The sequence below is a fragment of the Podarcis liolepis genome (assembly GCF_965112155.1).
Source record: "Podarcis liolepis genome assembly, chromosome: 11".
NCBI classification, from domain to species: domain Eukaryota; kingdom Metazoa; phylum Chordata; class Lepidosauria; order Squamata; family Lacertidae; genus Podarcis; species Podarcis liolepis.
In genome coordinates, this window is record NC_139565.1 from 54,774,744 (window position 1) to 54,793,945 (window position 19,202).

The 19,202-nt window shown below is 45.3% G+C and overlaps 1 protein-coding gene across 7 annotated transcripts in view; it reads left to right on the plus strand.

The window, feature by feature from the left end:
- Positions 1 to 19,202, plus strand: part of MYO5B (myosin VB) — a 291,350-nt gene that overhangs the window by 63,409 nt on the left and 208,739 nt on the right. For all 7 annotated transcript variants that reach the window (XM_083465667.1, XM_083465669.1, XM_083465672.1 and 4 more), the window contains exon 2: positions 17,700 to 17,810. In XM_083465667.1, coding sequence (XP_083321793.1) covers positions 17,700 to 17,810 — 111 coding nt within the window. The remainder of the gene's footprint in view (positions 1 to 17,699; positions 17,811 to 19,202) is intronic.

Here is a 19,202-nt window from a genome sequence, read left to right on the forward strand (position 1 = left end):
GCACTGAAGTCATCTGCAAGGGATTCCCACATAGCAGGGTGGATGTTGCCAGCCTTCATGCCACTTTGCAGACACCTTTGTAACCAAAGAGTTGGTCTGCCAACAAGCCTGGTGCCTGAAGCCAGCTCCCCATAGAGCACGTTCCTGAGGATCGATCTTGCCCGCTTCCATTCTGTGGACATGACTAAGCTAGCATAGACATTGGTGAGACAGGAGTGTAAATGTTCCGTAGATGTGTGCTTGGGAGAGCACATCTTGTCCTGCCATGTGAATGCCCAAAATCTTCCTGACACAGCACATTGAAGCGTTGCTATTGGTGGGTGTGAGAAGAGAAGACTCCCTGGAAAAGACCCTGATGTTGGGAAAGATGGAGGGCACAAGGAGAAGGGGATGACAGAGGACGAGGTGGTTGGATGGTGTTCTCGAGGCTACCAGCATGGGTTTGAGCAGACTGCAGGAGGCAATGGAAGAGAGAAGTGCCTGGCGTGCTCTGGTCCATGGGGTCATGAAGAGTCAGACATGACTAAACGACTAAACAACAACATTGGTGGGTGTAAATTAGGTGTGATCCTAACTGAAATCACTCTGCGCTGCCTGTTTGCATGTGCTTCTGTTTTTTTGTAAAAACCAAACCAAACTTCCTCATATTTTCAATAGAAAGTATTGCTGAGCAGCTAACCAACTGCATGCCAATTCTTAATAAGGTGGTGATATTGATAATTTAACTTCCTGGAAAAAAAACACATTCTAATCAGCGAAAGAAAAACGGCATCTTGAACTAAAACTGCTCTTGCAACTGACTGTATTGTCATTGCTTGCAAAATGAGTATCAGATGAAAAAGGGCAACTTCAGCAAAAAAAACAAAAATCTGTCTGATTAGTTGGGTGCATAAGTTGGCATGTACAGAGAAAGCAAGCTGCTAAACTTCAGAAGAGTTGCTTTAGTGTACACCAACCATCAATCAGTTTTATTTTATGACAACTGCATTTTGATGAGAGATTAGACAGCTACTATTGCTTTCTGCTGTTGTCTTCCTTCTGATTCTGTAGTGCCCCCCACCCCCCAAATTCCTTTGTATTTCTGTTTTGGAAGTCAGAGTTACTTGCTTTCCCGTACTGCCAGTTGGCTATGTTTCTTCCGCTCATCCTTGAAGACTTCAAAGTACTGCAGGATTTCCTGCTGGTGACATACGCCAAACTCCCTGGCATGCTGAGAACTGTACGTCAGGGAGTGAATTTCAACATACATCAGTGGCACATTGATGTAAATACACCTGCACTTAAAAAGGACAATGCAGTGTATCGGTGAATAGAGCCAACTTAGTGCTGTTGCTCATAGGCAAGTCTGTTGACGCATCAGTGAAATCTTTTCGATAAAGAACACTTCCTCCCAGAAGCAAATAAACCACCTGAAAGCTGAACTAAAGCTGAAAGAGGAGTTGCGCTTTGCAGCCCGGAATCTAGACCTTGGTCACATTGGAACTGCCACAAACCATTACGAGATGGAAAAGGAGCACTTGAGGAACCAAAATTAAGTTATTGATTTCGTTTTCAGGAGTGCAGGAAGGGCAAGGAAAACACTTCATAAATCACAACCGAATGCTTTTAGAAAGGCAGTCCTTCCTGAAATTCAATGTTTGGGAACTGTCCTGAAGACCTTGAGGATATAATTCCAATCCAATAACACTTTGTGTGGTCATCTTGTCTCACTAAGCTTATGGACAACACAAAACTTGTTATCTTTCCCCTTTGGTGTTTGTTCCCTGTGCCCTTTATCCGTGCTACTGACACTACTGGCTTTTGAAGGGTGGCCAAGAGTGAGTTGTTGACCCAGATGAAAGCATTTCTTCCTGGGCGGTACGTTTATAGAATCATAGAATTGTAGAGTTGGAAGGGACTTGCTTTATTTATTTTAAAAGCATTTCTGAGCATAACAAAAATCACTGGAAGCCTCATAAAAAAGACCATGAAACAGCTTCATAAAAACCATTAAGAACAGGAACCAAGCCTTGTGAGGAGTGTTTGAAGGAGCTGGGTATGTTTAGCCTGGAAAAGAGGAGACTGAGAGGAGATATGATAGCCATCTTCAGATATCTCAAGGGCTGTCACATGGAAGATGGAGCATGCTTGTTTTTCTCCTGCTCTGGAGGGCAGGATTCAAACCAATGGATTCAAGTTATAGGAAAGGAGATTTGGACTAAACCTCATTCGTTCAACATTCAGACGTCATTCCAGAAGCAGAAAATGTTGTGCTATGCAGCTGACCTATTAAGATGCTCTTGTGACACAGTCCTGAGGTGGGTTGACAAGAGGTCGCCACCACAGGGGAAGTTGTGGTTTCTTCTTGTGGCGGGAGAGAAACCAACTTTCCCAACATAGACTAGAGATGGCTGGGAGTAGCTCTGCCGACTTCTGTTGTGGTTCTCATTAAGTGAACTGAGCGAAGTGGAAGAGGGTCATTTCACTTGACAAATAACCTTGTGCTTCCACTGCCAGAAGTGAGGGCCGCTGTGTGTTTGCCAGCTTTGTGGGACTGCGTAATGCGCCCCAGAAAATGTGGCTGAAAGGAATGCACTTTGATTTAAAGTGTATTTGATTTGGCCCCTGAAGTGTTTTTGTTTCTAATTGGCTGTCGCTACTTGTGGAAATAAATCTGGAGGCAGCTTGGACTTTTGAAATCTTTTACTGAGAGGGACAACCTAGTGGAATCTTACGCATTGCTTATGATGTCAACTGTCTGCTCTTGGCCCAGACTTAGAAGTCCTAGTCTCCCGTAACACTGAACCACTGCTAGCTATGTGGACAGTCACACAGAAGTGCTTCTGAGATTTTGTTGGTAGAAATCAGTGGTCTGATATGCTCAATGACTGCCAATCATATTCATATAAATATATACAGTGGTACCTCAGGTTACAGATGCTTCAGGTTACAGACGCTTCAGGTTACAGACTCCGCTAACCCGGAAGTAGTACCTCGGGTTAAGAACTTTGCTTCAGGATGAGAACATAAATCGCACAGTGGTGGCGCGGCGGCTAAAGTGGTACCTCAGGTTAAGTACCTAATTCGTTCCGGAGGTCCGTACTTAACCTGAAACTGTTCTTAACCTGAAGCACCACTTTAGCTAATGGGGCCTGCTGCTGCTGCGCCGCCGGAGCCTGATTTCTGTTCTCCTGAAGCAAAGTTCTTAACCTGAAGCACTATTTCTGGGTTAGCGGAGTCTGTAACCTGAAGCGTCTGTATCCTGAGGTACCACTGTATGGATTTGGTAATTTGTGAATGTATAAGCAGGGCTGTCTTACCAATAGGTGCTAGGGGTGCGGGGCACCCGGGGTCTCAGGGGCGCCAGGCCAAGAGTCCGGCGCTGAGGTGGCTGGCCGGCTTCATCCTCCTGCGCACCTGGGACTGGGCAACCTGTGGGGGGGCACCAGGCGGATCTTTGCACCCCAATGCCGCATATGGTTAAGACAACCCTGTATTTTATGCTGTGCTTAGTTTTCTGCATGCCCAATCAGTAGTACACTCAGAACTGGATTTAATACACCTGTCAGTGCACTTCCCAGAATTACTGATGCTTGTTGTAACTAGTGATTAAGTATGGGGAAGAAATTCGATTCAGTTCCTATTCAAAGGTGAACCTAATTCTCCATTTCCAAAACAGAAATCATTCTTCCATCTTTTGAAATTTGCACTTCTCTCATTCTTCCAGTGCACTTTTCCAGCCAAGTAGTGTATATAAAAATGCATGTACTAGGATGAAGTGTGCATACTAATTCATATAGTAGGGGAAAGGTTTTCTTTCTTTTGTAAAACATGTATATTGGGCAAAATTGCATACAAAAATGTGTATATTCAGAGCAATTTCCTGATGAATTTTCATGAGGACTTCAATTTGTTTTCCCCCAAACTGATGCAGAAATGTGGATAACTGAGAATCTGAAATTGATAAATTCACTCATCCCTGCTAGAGATCAGCATGTTCTAAACTGGTGCTGTGTTTGCATCTTGTGACAATCGAGATGGGGCTGCTTTCATAGAATTTTGATAAGCTAGTGTAAAGAGTTACAGATATTTATTTGAAGTTTTCCCTAAGCAAAATACAGAGGAAGAAAAGAGCTGGGACTATGGCAATAAAGCAAAATATTTCTTTTTAAAAAACAAATCCTGTATAGCCGGGGGAATAACTTTCTTTGCCGCCCAGTAAATTGTAATCCATAATAAAGTGATAAAACAGTGGTTATTACCGAATGTCTGTAAGCATCTTGAGATTTATAGAACCATAAGCTATGTGGATGATAACTGTGTGAAGATTAGCCTGACTTAACTGTTTTATGTTATGGATCACATAACTATTTATTGTAAAAGCCTGATGGTGATGTAGTTTTAGCTTTGATAAATGCACGCTCTGAAAGCTGCAGGAATTCGCACAGAAAGCACAAGGGAAGATAAAACAGGCCCCAATGGTTTTGAAAATAAGGTTATTTTTTTTCTTAGTTACATGCCTGATCCCACAGTCCTAAAACATACGCCTAAGAACTCATGAAAATCCATATAATAAAAGAGGGCGAAGATTGACATGCCACACTCCTCACTTGCTTGCCTCCTTCACTAAATGGCAGCCAAGTAAGGGGCAAAATATGTCTGAAGCAGTGGCGTAGCGTGGGTTGTCAGCACCCGGGGCAAGGCAAGTAATTTGCGCCCCCTAACCCTAACCCCCAGATGTTGCGCCCGGTGCAGCTGGCCCCCCCCCTTCACCCCCCACGCTACGTCACTGGTCTGAAGGATACTGTAGGAAGTTTCCATCCAGGGATACTTACAGTGAGTGTGTAGTCCATAGGACTGGGCAGTATATCGATATATCGTTGAAAGCCGGTTTGATGGCCATATCATGCTATAGGTTTCAGAATTTTTGACCTGGCAATATATCACGACTCATGGTGTGTGTTTCTGCGCTATGTAAAAATCACGATACAGGAAAAACCATGAAGCCAGCCAATGCCTCTATGTAGCTCCATCTTTATTTCTGACATTGTGATATATTGGTATATTACGATGTTTAGCTGGTGATATATTGTGATGTTGAAAAGCAGATATTGCCCAGATATTGCTTCTTTCCATTGCAAATTGGGACACAGTGATGCTTCGCTCAGGGACGCGGGTGGCTCTGTGGGTTAAACGACAGAGCCTAGGACTTGCCGATCGGAAGGTTGGCGGTTCGAATCCCCGCGACGGGGTGAGCTCCTGCTCCTGCCAACCTAGCAGTTCGAAAGCACATCAAAGTGCAAGTAGATAAATAGGTACCACTCCGGCGGGAAGGTAAATGGCGTTTCTGTGCGCTGCTCTGGTTCGCCAGAAGCGCTTAGTCATGTCCAAATGGTGCAGTGAGGATCTTCCCAAGCGTTGAGAGGACGTCCATTAAGCAGCAAAAATTCCTGTGCCAGTACAGCCCAGTTTGACATTAAAAGAGTTAAAACAAACTTTGTGGGGGATTTCCCCTTGTGGCAATCGCATAGTGTTGCCATTAAGATACCAGCTCCTTGCCCTTTTATTATAGATATTGTATTATTATTATTATTATTATATATAGATAGATAGATAGATAGATAATTTATTACTGTCGGAGACCAGCTTATAAAACACACTTGGGGGTACAATCCCAGAAGGAAAACAAACATTTAAAACAATGTACAACAATAAATTTAAAATTTATAAATGCAATAAGCGTATAGACACTTAAAACTTTAAGATGAGCTTCTTCTTCTTCTTCTTCTTCTTCTTCTTCTTCTTCTTCTTAATTAGAGAGATGGGTATAATCAGCACTATCCTTGCCAAAGTGGGGGTGAGTACTGGGGTGATTTACTGAGCTATTGTAACGCCTATTAAGATAATATATATCAAGTAACTGCAGTGGTTACTGCACAACACAGGATCCAAAGACCAGGTGTAAAAAGGCTGAGATGGGGGTCATTGTCTGGGCAGCCCAGGACCTCCAACCCCATGGCCCAGGCTTGCGACCCTAATGCAACAAAACTTCACCCCCATTCTTGCATTGTCTCCCAAGACACGGATGCCAACGAGATCTGCTGAATCTTTGGAAGAGAGTGTCTTGTGTGCAGAGCAAACCAGGGCACGTATATGGTGCTTTTACAAAGCCACCACTCGTTCTTGCTTGAAGCGAGTGTTTCTGATGCCTTCTATTTGCCTCTGGGCAACATTTTCATCTCTTGAACATTCGTGTAGTTAATTCCCCCCCCCCCTCCGCATTTCTTATCTTATGAAGGGGAGGATAAATGGGAGTTTGCAATTATTCCCTTCTATTCTGGGATTCCTCACAGGCATTCCTAGTGTATCTCCTCTGCAAACCTTGGTTCCCTCACCCCCCACCCACTGACCCTTTTTGTTTCATCCGAGAGATAAATGCAGACACTATTTAGGTCAATCCTCTCAACTACAGCAGCACACCCTAAGTCGCAAGACCCCATGACATCCCTCCCTGTCTCATTTCTCACTAAATGATCTCTCCATTTGCTCTCCAAACATTGGCATATGCAGCTGATCGGGTGGTCTCTTGCTATTTGGCGTATTATAAATAAGCTGGGAAGTCTGTTAACCCCAAGAGGCACTCATCTCTTTTTGTGTTGAGGGTATAAGATAAGGCAGCTGAATAAAATTGTCTTGCATCGCTGCCCAGTATTGCTGTTAAAGGGAAATGATGTTTTTACACAACGTTAAGGATGCACGGACCCCTCCCCGCACCATAGAAACTTCAGTGGGATTTAAAATCCTTTGGACGTTAAAATTTACCTCAGATTTTTCAGTTTAGGTGAGATTTAGTGACCATACTAGGCAGCACCTCAGGGTCCTGGCATTCTTTTTGTGTTAGCAGGCTTCCATGGTGTTCTGGCTGTGGCAGAGCTCAGCTGTTTATTTGAGTCAGCCCGAAGGTGATAAAATCAAAACTCTGCTGACTTCAAGCTGACCTGGGAAAAGCTTCTGTCAGGCTTGATTGGCAGGTTACTTTTTGATGTGAAAAGGCCACCACATGGTCACTTTTACAAACTGCTGACTTTCATTTCCTGAAGTACATGCATGTCTGGGGGTAAGTGCCATGGCTTGCCCGAGGCATTTTGGGTCTTCCAACATGCACTCTTTCCCTCTTGAATATATCTGCAATACCTCCCTGGCTTCAGAACTGACTGGTGGTAAAATGGCTCTCTCATCCATCTTAATACCCATTTTCACTCAAATGTTGACTGAAAACATTTTGTTGGTTTCCCCCCGTTTAGTTTTAATTTCTGTCCCACCTTTCTGCATGATTCCCAAGCAACTAAAAGTAGCAGTGTGTGGAGAATAGAAATACAAATCTCATGAAACAGTTGAAAAAACAGACAACCTTTTTTTAAAAAAAGTGAAACTGATTGCAGTCTTTTTCCTGAAATTCTAAATCGACCACCTGAGGGTTTGACCTCTTGTACTTCTGCAGACTGGGGGAGGGAGTTCCCCCAAGCCTACTGATGCCTCTTTTTATGTGGGGGTGCCATTACAGCTACGTAAAGACCCACGCTCAGAAAATTGCATTCCACTATTATGGAATTGTCTTTTCTGTTAGTATAGTTATCAACCAAGTTAGGTGTTTTGTATGAACCATGGAGGTTCAGTCGGGTGCTTAGGCTTGCCGCAGGAAACAACTGTGTAGCAGAGACAGCTTTTACTTGACAAACACAAACACACACACTATTTACGGTTGCTACAAGAAGTCTTCACTCTCTGAGCCCAGAGAGGGTTCCAACTTACAAAGTCCTTGCTGAGAAGTGCAAAGTTCAGTTGCTAATGAACCAGAGTTTTCTGAGTCCAGAAGTCTTGCAAGGTGTCTAGCTTGCAAGGTGTCAGATGAGCTCTTCACAAAATCTTCCACATTTTCACAGGATCGTTCCATCAGTCTCCATGTCTCCAGCAGATTCTCCTGTACACCCCAACAACTATTGCTGTAACTTGAGCCTTTATCTACCTAGTGTTATGTGCTAGTGGGGAACCATTTATGCAGACTCATGGAGAATTTTTACTTAACTATGCTTTGGGGGGGGGTGTCTTTCTCTTTACTCAAGTATAAGCCAGTATTTACCAGTGTTTTCTCCAGGAATGTGAAACCTGTTTTGGCTTTTCTTGATTGCTTTCCGTGTTCACTGACCTTTGCCATGTGGTGAGTTCGTAATTCTTTTGTATGCTCAAGGAATTCCAGGTCTAGCATCAGAATTGCCCCCGTAGTTGTTAACTGTGTGGTGATAGCAACCAACATGCCTCTGCTTGTAGGAATAGGCATGTGACTTTTCACATAATGAACACAAGAAGCAGGAAGAGAGTGAAAATCTTGTTTCATTAGCTGATGTCATCTGTAAAATGAAACGGTGACCCAAATAACTTTCTTGACTTTTCCTGTCAAAGAAAACTACTTGGCTGAACTGAAGGCTAATCCAGCTTTAGATGAGACTTGTAAAAGTCAAAGCTTATGAGTTTCTGCCCCATCCCTCGCCTCCCAATTTCAAATATGGTTTGTGGAAACCCAGGGAGTCTACTCCTTGATTACTTAATTCATTAAGACCCCCTTTCTGCCTTTACAAAGAACCCTCAGTGTGGAATAAAAACAAATAAATACAAAATAAAAATCAGTCAAATGAAACCGACATTAACAGCAAGTTCTGAAGTGGTACAAAAGCAGGAACGTAAATTAACAACCACCAAATGGTCTCTTCTAAATCAAACATAAGGCAAAGGGGGACAACTTAGCTGATGTTGAAGTCACATCAAAAAGCTATGGTCTGCATCAGGAGTGGCTGACCTGTGGCTCTCCAGGTGTGGTTGGACTACAACTCCCATCATCCCTGACTGTTGGCCATTCAGGGCATGGGAAGAATAGACGAAGACAAGCAATTTCTGCTCCTGTTTCTTTCAGAATTCTTCAACATCCCTATTGGCCTCTAGCAACTAGGTTGCTATACATAAACTCCAAACCTCCTTTTTTTTTGTCTCAACTTTTTTGATGTCATATGTTCCAGATGCTGCTAATCATACAGTGGTACCTCGGGTTACATACGCCTCAGGTTACATACGCTTCAGGTTACAGACTCCGCTAACCCAGAAATAGTACTTCAGGTTAAGAACTTTGCTTCAGGATAAGAACAGAAATTGTGCTCCGGCGGCACGGCGACAGCGGGAGGCCCCATTAGCTAAAGTGGTGCTTCAGGTTAAGAACAGTTTCAGGTTAAGTACGGACCTCTGGAACGAATTAAGTACTTAACCTGAGGTACCACTGTACTAGTAATTGCTAATTGCATTTCTTACATTCCTGCTGTGATCTATCTATGAAGGTAAGGCAGGTTGCTACTTGTGGGTTGCCCAGATTTGAACCCTGCCGAGCTCGAGCTCCTAATAGCTGGAGAGATGGCAAGTACCTGGAGTAGAGCAGGTAGTTAGAATAATAGAATCACCAAATTGTAGAGTTGGAAGGGACCCTGAGGGTCATCTAGTCCAGTCCTGCAATGCAGGAATCTCGACTAGAGCATCCAAGACAGATGGCCACCCAACCTCTGCTTAAAAACCTCCATGGAAGGAGAGTCCACAACCTCCTGAGGGAGTGGAGTCTGTTCCACTGTCAAACAGCTCAGTGGAGGCTTAGTTGCCTATATTTTCTGCACACATCCCTCTTCTGGGCATGACTGAAAGAAGACACACCGAGAGTGTTGGAAGAGTCAGGTAGCATCTGATGAAGAAGGCCTCCGCTTGAGACCCTGGAGATCACCTGGTAGTCATAGTACAGGGGCAAATAGTATTAACAAGAGGAGGAAAGCAAGTTAAGGCGCCGGTTCTTAAAGTTAGAATGACAAGCTGGAAAACCTTAGCAATACCTACCTATGTGTAGGCTGATGAAGAAGGCAGAGTCAGAGCAGTAACTCATAAAGAGGTACAGTGAGAGCTTATCCACACTCATCTTTTGCCCCAGTCTTTCCAGGCACAGATCTGTGTCCAAGTGCTTATTTTTTTGTCCCCCTGGAATGAAAAAGCTGAAGCGCAACAAAATTTTGGTTTTCTGCGGATTGCCATTTGCTCCGATTCAGCTTTAAAGAGCGGGTTTTCTTCACGTGGGAAGCTTCAGAGTTTTGTTTTGTTTTTTAAGTGCTTTCAGACCCAGAGCTTCAAAGCATGGACCATGCCTGGAAAGTGTGGAGGAAAGGAATGTGTGCGTAAGCCAGGAGAAAAACTTTGTGTGGGGGGGGGGCTGATTAACATTTTTGTTTTACGTTCACAGATGCCTATAATTAACGGCCATCGCATTGCTGTGTTACTGCATAGCCGTGTCAAAATGAGAACTGAGGTTCTGGTCGGCAGTGTGATACAATCCCTGCTATCCTCTCGGAACAGCCCCTTAACTTTATTTGTTAGGTCTTAAAGAGGAACTTAAATCCTCCTTAAGAACAGATTTAGTGTCAGAAACTTGTCGCTGAATGCCGTCTGCTCTTTCAGATTCCTCTTGAGAGCTGTGCTCTGAGCGAGTGCGCCTTTATTTCAAAAAGGTCTTCATGCATTAACGGCTTCTCGTTGATCCTATTTAAAACGGTTAACTTTGGAGGCACAGATTATGTGCTCATCCTTAAGTGTTTTGTTTTTGTGTCAAAATCCCGGTACTTCAGTCTGTTTTCCAGAAGCCACTGGGAACGTTTATTAATGTGGGTGTACTTCAAAATGCTTATTAGCTCCTCTTTTATAAAGTGTGATTCATAAGAAATTGGTCTGACAGCACGCTTTGCTGGCAATTTGCTCATGCATGGAACAAGAGCTAAGTCCCACAAAAATGGCACTTTTTTTTAAAAAAAAGAGATGGGGCAGTTAGAGCAGGGTTTTCCAAACTTGGGCCTCCAGCTGTTTTTAGACTACAACTCCCATCATCCCTAGCTAATAGTGGTCAGGGATGGTGAGAATTGTAGTCCAAAAACAGCCGGATACACAAGTCTGGGATACACTGTGTTAGAGTAATGTGCAATCCATGAATTGCAGTAACTCCTATTGATTATAATGGTGCCTTCCAGGCGTTTTGGAAGGCAAAGCAGCTCTGCTGGCTGGGGCTGAGGATGACATTGTCATCCAAAACATCTGGAGGGCTTTTCAGGGCTTTGCAGGCAAGAGGAAGGCTTCTACTTTCATAGCCCGTCAATAAGGCACCTTGCATTTTTAAAAGGCTTTTTGAACTCCTCCCACCCCCACCCCCAAATCCATCTCTTGCCTTGACTCTATCACTCCCATGCAGATTTTTCCTCTCCCGAAAGTGACTTGAGTGCATCAAACCCCCCACAGATGTTGTTCATGCTTGTAATATATGACGGCTGTTTTTGAGAAATTGCTGTTTGTTGACAAGCCTTGAGCGCTCGCTGAAAATGAGGAGAATTGAGGTGGAAAGCAAATAAATGTACCAGTTCCTCCAGTTCGCAACACATGGGGGCCATGTTTGCTTGCCGTGCCAAGGTTAGTGCAAACACGAGAACTCTGGGGAAAGGAGATTGCGGCTGCTTTGTTTCTCCCTGATCATTCTGCTGTTTTGATGTGCTCAGGGTGTCACCCAAACCCAGACTCACGATCGAGCTTTCTCTAGACCAGTGGTGGCCAAACTCAGCCCTCCAGCTTTTTTGGACTACAACTCCCATCATCCCTAGCTAACAGGACCAGTGGTCAGGGATGATGGGAATTGTAGTCCCAAAACAGCTGGAGGCCCAAGTTTGGCCACCACTGCTCTAGACTCACATAGAACAGACCAGGGAGGAGCGAGACAGCTGTGTTCTCCTCTCTGGGAGCACATTCACGCTAAACCATGGTTTGGCTTTGCATAACCTGGGAGCTCAGGCTATTGCTCTAACCATGTGGATAATGGGCAGAAGGTAAATCAGGATTTACTAGTACAGTGGACGCTCAGGTTGCAAACGTGATCCGTGCGGGATGCACGTTCGCAACCCGTGTCTGCGCACGCACGGGTTGCAATTAGGCGCTTCGGCACATGCGCAAAGCGCGATTTATCGCTTTGACGCATGCGCGACTGCCGAAACCCGGAAGTAACCCTTTCCGGTACTTCCGGGTTTCGGCAGTCCGCAACCCAAAAAAACACAACCTGAAGCAGCTGTATCCCAATGTATGACTGTAGATCTCTGAGTGATTATCTCACTTCCAAATTTTTAACAGTAGCAATGGTGACATAAAAATGTCCTCCCTCGATGAAGGCAGCCTGGGGAGTAACTAAGAGCAGATGTGTTTAGGGAAGGACTGTGCACTTTAAGGCTCCTGATGCTTGTCTAAGTGTTGTTTGGGTTGTCCGGGAACATCCTTAAGGCCTTGCTCTGTTATAGGAATGGGGACCATCAGGCACTGGAGCTGAATGAGGCCTTTCGGTCTTCTCTGTCTGCCCCTTGAGAGTCTCCCCAGATGCCCTCTTCTCTGACCATACTTTGCATCCTCCTTGAGTGTTCTTGCCTTGCTCCTTGCTTACATGGATGGAGGGCAGAAAGGAATGTGCCGATGTGGCTCTACTGTTCCAGCTTAAATCAGCATGCATTGCTGTGCCTGCTTTTGCTTCTGGCCCCATCTACCGCTGGAATATTTCCCAGAAGCGAACATGACCCTCAGTTTCTCCACCCTTGCCCTATGGGTTGGGCTCATGGCCCAATGTTGCTACTGAACCACTTTGTCTCCAGTTTTTCCAGATACTATCTACATCCCCAATATTGGTTCAGGAATCGCAGGCGGTAAACAGCCAAGCACTGCGATTAAACAGAATGCCCTGTGAGCAATAAATGCCAAGATTCTTAAAGGCACCCCCCTCCCACCTGCATTCTCATGGTAATTAAAACCAGGAGTCCATTCCAACAACTGCAGAGCTGGAAGGTGTTGAGAGGTAGAAACTGAGGTGCAGGCAGCACTCTGGAGGCACTCACATGTCTGCCCATCCTCTCCCTCTTCCCCTCCGCCTTTCAACCAGCAAAACTGCTGCTCTGGCAATATATTTAGATAGCTTCATTAACGTCGATGAGTTCCTGCTGCTCCAGCTATTGTGTAATCCTAAAAATAATTATACATTATACATATAAAGAATTCATTGCTATTGAGCTGCAAAGCATTAAAAATATATATATTCACAGCTGCCATTTCATTAACTCTTGAGGGGCATTTTGATAATTGAAGTACACAGGATTGCGTTTGCTTTCAGGAGTGCCAGCATCTAGTTTTCAGCTGTGATTAAAAGGTAAAGGGACTCCTGACCATTAGGTCCAGTCGTGGCCGACTGGGGTTTCGGCACTCATCTCGCTTTATTGGCCAAGGGAGCCGGCGTACAGCTTCTGGGTCATGTGGCCAGCATGACTAAGCCGCTTCTGGTGAACCAGAGCAGCACACGGAAACGCTGTTACCTTCCCACCGGAGCGGTACCTATTTATCTACTTGCACTTTGATGTGCTTTCAAACTGCTAGCTTGACAGGAGCAGGGACCGAGCAATGGGAGCTCACCCTGTCGCGGGGATTTGAACCGCCAACCTTCTGATTGGCAAGTCCTAGGCTCTGTGGTTTAACCCACAGCGCCACCCGCACCCCTCAGCTGTGCTTAGTGTAGGGTTTTTACCCACTTTTGGGGGGACGCAGTGTCAACAAAAGCCAGTGTGGAACTGCCCAGGGTCCCAAATCCCATGAACCATAGTCTTCCCATTGCAATACTTTTAGGATCTGTCTTGCTAACAGTTTTCATTGATCAGGTACTGGTCCAACAAAGGTCAGATGCTGAAAAGAGGCCGCATCTTCAAAGGACATTAAAAGCTGTATGAGACCACTGTAAACAGTCACAAATTTCTCCCTAAAGAATGCTGGGAACTGTAGTTTGTTGATGCTGAGAGTTGTTAGGACACCCCTGTTCCCCTCGCTGAGACATACAGTTCTCGGCGTTCCCTGCCCTTGACCGTGGAGACAGAGCATAGCTGACAGCCTTATCCTCCATAAATTTGTCCATTCCTCTTTTACAGCCATCCAAATTGGTGGCCGCCGCAACTCCTTGTAGGAGTGAATTCTAGTTTAACTATGTTCTCAAAGAATAATCATAAATTTCTAAGGGACCCCAAGGGTTATCTAGTTCAACCCACTGCAATGCAGTTATCTCATAAAGAAGTGCTTTCTTTTTTGTCTCTTCTGAATTTTCCGAGGTTCATCTTCATTGGAGGTCCCCAACTTCTGATGTGGTGGCAAAGTGAGAAAAACCTTTTTCTATGGACTGTCTCCATGGAGCCAGCATGGTGTAGTGGTTAAGAGCGGTGGACTCGTAATCTGGTGAACTGGGTTCGCTTCCCCACTCCTCCACATGCAGCTGCTGGGTGACCTTGGGCCAGTCACACTTCTCTGAAGTCTCTCAGCCTCACTCACCTCACAGTGTTTGTTGTGGGGGAGGAAGGGAAAGGAGATTGTTAGCCGCTTTGAGACTCCTTAAAGGGAATGAAAGGTGGGATATCAAGTCCAAACTCTTCTTCTCTCTTCTTCCATACATTGCATAAATTTACACACTTCTATCGTGTCTCCTCTTGCTCCCCTTTTAGCTTGGCATGCATCAAAATGTGTCACACTGGTATAGTTCCTAGACAGAGGGAGAAACAGCTGTGGGTGTTTTTCCAGAACTTTATTGTTTAGCCTAAGGCCATCATCAGTCACCCAGTACAGTGGTACCTCGGGTTACAGACGCTTCAGGTTACAGGCGCTTCAGGTTACAGACTCTGCTAACCCAGAAATAGTACCTCGGGTTAAGAACTTTGCTTCAGGATGAGAACAGAAATCGCGTGGCGGCGGCAGCAGCAGGAGGCCCCATTAGCTAAAGTGGTACCTCAGGTTAAGAACAGTTTCAGGTTAAGAGCAGACCTCCAGAACGAATTAAGTTCTTAACCCGAGGTACCACTGTATTACAACACCACCCACAATAAGATGAAAACAAATTAATGACATGATCCGTTTCATTATCGAGTATATATCCAATATCTTTTGCAGCAACAGTAGTGCTCATTACAGACAAAGCAGGATCCTGACTACCGTATTTAGAATTTAAGTTGTGCTTTAACTGCAGAAATGACAAACCTCTTGCTAGCTGCCATTGTCCACCCACTTTCATTATTCTAAATGGGGGCGACTTAACCAGCAGCCCTTCAGATGCTGCGGGCCTGCAGAGCTCTTTTGATCAGGAGTTGCACCATGACTCTTTGCAACATGACGCTGTTGGATGGGAGTTTCCCCCGTAACAAGCTCTGTTCTCCTTGGAAGGAGGCTCATTTATCTGCCTAAGCAGAAAAGGAAGCCTGCGAGGCCATAACTCTTCCGGACACATACTGCACAGAGCACAGTTGTAGCTCTAATTGAATAAAAGCCCATTAGCAGAGTGTAAATGTGATCCGCTTGGGACTATATTTTGCTGTTCCTGTTTCTCCGCGATGATGCTCTTCAATAAACCTTCATTCTTATGAACCCCCTACACAGCTGCCTGCAGAGGGTCTCTGCATGGGGTCTTTACTTGTCTGAGTTTATGCACGTCTGTTTCCATTAACTTCCAAACCTAATAATGCATGTCAGGTTGGGAGGAGGTTTAGATGAAGAATGAACACCGCTGCTTCCTAGAGGATTAAAATCTATGGAGGATAAGGCTTCCGGTGGCTGCTTGCAAGGATGGAGATGGTCTGTCTCCACTGTTGGAGGCCATAAGTATCTGAATTCCAGTTGGCAGAAACAACTGGAGGAGATAGAGCTCTTGTGCTTGGGTCCTGCTTACAGGTTTTGCACAGGCATCTGGTTGGCCACTGGGAGAACAGAATGATGGACTCAATGGGCCATTGCCATGATCCAGCAAGCTCTCCTTATGTTCTGTGGCAGGGGTGAAGACATTCTGGCCTGCTTTGCCCCATCAAGCCTCCCTCTTGGGCCTGCAATCTGGTTTGGGATAAGCCATGCCCTAATCAGGTAAGGAGGGACGCGGGTGGTGCTGTGGTCTAAACCACTGAGCCTAGGGCTTACCGATCAGAAGGTCGGCAGTTTGAATCCCCGCCACGGGGTGAGCTCCTATTGTTCGGTCCCTGCTCCTGCCAACCTAGCAGTTTGAAAGCACGTCAAAGTGCAAGTAGATAAATAGGTACCACTCTGGTGGGAAGGTAAATGGCGTTTCCATGCGCTGCTCTGGTTTCACCAGAAGCGGCTTAGTCATGCTGGCCACATGACCCAGAAAAACTGTCTGCGGACAAACGTTGGCTCCCTCGGCCAGTAAAGCGAGATGAGCACCGTAACCCCAGAGTCGTCTGCGACTGGAATTAATTGTCAGGGGTCCCTTTACCTTTACCTTTAATCAGGTAAGGACAGGTGTGAGGCAGGTAAAGGTGCAACTGGTCCAAAGGAGTTTACAGTACAGGCACCACCTGTCAGCTGGTTGGCAGCGCCCTGCAAAGCCCCGTGCACACTCCCCTGTCAAACGTGACTCATACTATCAGTGTGGGGGAGATGTGGTTCTGGCCCACTGGTTGGATTCAGAACCCCACCCCTGTCCTAGAGTGTCGCAAAGGCAACTCCTCAAGGAGGAGACGTAGCTCAGTGGTAGAAGATGTGCTTTGCATAAAAAGGTATTGTGTTGAATCTGTAGCATCTCCAGGTACGTCTTTGGGTCAAGACAAGGAATCTTGGAATCCTTCTAGAGTTGAAGGGACCCCGAGAGATGACCTAACCTGGGGAGAAAACAGCAAAGACCTGATGAAGAGAGCATAGCAGAGGTTATATTTTCTGAGAATCCTCCAGAAAAATAATCTCTCAAAGGACCTGTTGATGGCGTTTTACTATTGTACTGTGGAGAGTGTATTAATTTATGGTCTCTGTGTGTGGTTTGGGAGTTGCACGGTCAGGGAAAAAACAATGCTGTCCAGGGTTATAAAGACTGAAGAGAGAATAATTGGGTGCACTCTTCCCACCTTGGATCAAATCTATGCTTCCAGGTGCCACAAGAAAGCTGCAGAGATAGTGCAGGATAGTGCGCACCCCGGAAATGATCTCTTTCAAGCTTCTGCCTTCTGGAAGAAGGTACAGGGTTATAAAGACTAGGACTAGCCGTCTGAGAAACAGTTTCTATCCAAATGTGATTTTGGTTTTAAATGCAGTGTGAGGTAGTCTTTATGTGAGTATATTGTATTCTGTTATGGGGTATCAGAGTTTTTAGGGGCTAACCAGGGTGGAATAGCTGGGATAGCAGGCTTGTTGGTTTTTGAATGTCTGATGTAGATTTTTTCAGTTTCGTTCTGTATGGGACAATGATAATAAAGATTATCATATCGTATCGAGAGTCTTCTACTCCAACCCCTGCTTTTATGTCTTGCTTTTGAGCCTTCTTTTTAGCCACTGTTAAAATCGGAATTCTGTAACAGATGAACCTTTTGCTGCCAAGGAGTGTGGTGGAGTCTCCTTCTTTGGAGGTCTTTAAGCAGAGGCTTGACAACCATATGTCAGGAGTGCTCTGATGGTGTTTCCTGCTTGGCAGGGGGTTGGACTCGATGGCCCTTGTGGTCTCTTCCAACTCTATGATTCTATGATTCTAACCTCTTGTGTTACTGAGGAGGCCTCTCTACTTGAGCAATTTACCGTAACAATTTCCTCCCTTCTTTTCACCTTTGCAGTACACGAGAGTCTGGATTCCTGACCCGGAGGAAGTCTGGAAATCAGCAGAAATCATCAAAGATTACAAGGAGGGGGATAAAACTCTGCACCTGAAACTTGAAGATGAAACGGTACGTCCTCCTCTTTATTTTTTTTTTTTGGGGGGGTGTCACTGTTTTCTGCTGTTTCTTGTGTTTCCTTGTTTTCAAGAAATGCTGAGGAAACGTTTTGAAGTCCAAACAGCCAGCACCGACCTTTTAGATATTCCTCTTCATGTTCGAAGAGATTTCTGGAGGGGATGATTGACAAGTTATACTTTTTCTGTGCGGAAAGCTGTTCCGGGTGAGGCGGCCCTGAGCCTATAACTGTGTGTAGCAGTGAGGGGAGGGAAACTCAGGCTTCTAGGCCTCCCCAGTTGACCCTCTCTAGGCTGTTTTGGCCAAGCCATGCCCACCTGCTGTACACCTGTTGTGATGTGTGATGTCAGGTGTGAGACAGATAAAGATGCAGCTGAGCCGAAAGGGGGTTTGTGGGCACCACCAATCAGTTGAAGGGTTGGCAACACAAACAATAAGCTGAATAAGGTTTGCAAAGAGGTCTTTGCCTACATACTGTATTTTTTGCTCTATAAGACTCACTTTTTCCCTCCTAAAAAGTAAGGGGAAATGTGTGTGCATCTTATGGAGCGAATGCAGGCTGCGCAGCTATCCCAGAAGCCAGAACAGCAAGAGGGATTGCTGCTTTCACTGCGCAGCGATCCCTCTTGCTGTTCTGGCTTCTGAGATTCAGAATATTTTTTTTCTTGTTTTCCTCCTCCAAAAACTAGGTGCGTCTTGTGGTCTGGTGCGTCTTATAGAGCAAAAAATACGGTAGTTGGATTTCAAACAGCGGCATTTGGAGCAGGAATTGATATCTACAGTGGCGATCGAATGGTTTCTTTAGCTTTGGGATTGCCCTTGTCTTGAGTTGTGCGCATCGAAGAAGTTAATTTTTCCACACTCCCATGCAGAGAGCAAAGGAAGATTGGTCTCTCAATCTTTGCTTGCTTGGGTTCTGTTTGATTTCTTAGTTGGAACCAGATATGTGCTGCTCCTTTTTAGTTCTCAGGTATCAAAGCATTTCTGAACATCGTGGTTTGTGTTTCAAGCCTTTCACTTCGGCCAAAAGGGCTCTCAGACTGGCTTACGGTCTTGCCTGCAGGCTTACCATTTAAAAGACGTGGTACAAAAAAGGAAGACACGATGAGGAAGGAAGAAGAAAGAAAGCAATCTCAGACACTGGTTTTTAAAGCTAGTTTTGCAGCTGTTACAGTGACCAGCTGAGATGGAAAGAGGTCAGAGGGGGAAGGAGCCAAGTGTAGTTGTATAGTAAAGGGACCCCTGGACCATTAGATCCAGTTGCAGACTGCAACTCTGGGGTTGCGGCACTCATCTCGCTTTATTGGCCGAGGGAGCTGGCGTACAGCTTCTGGGTCATGTGGCCAGCATGACTAAGCCGCTTCTGGCGAACCAGAGCATTGCACG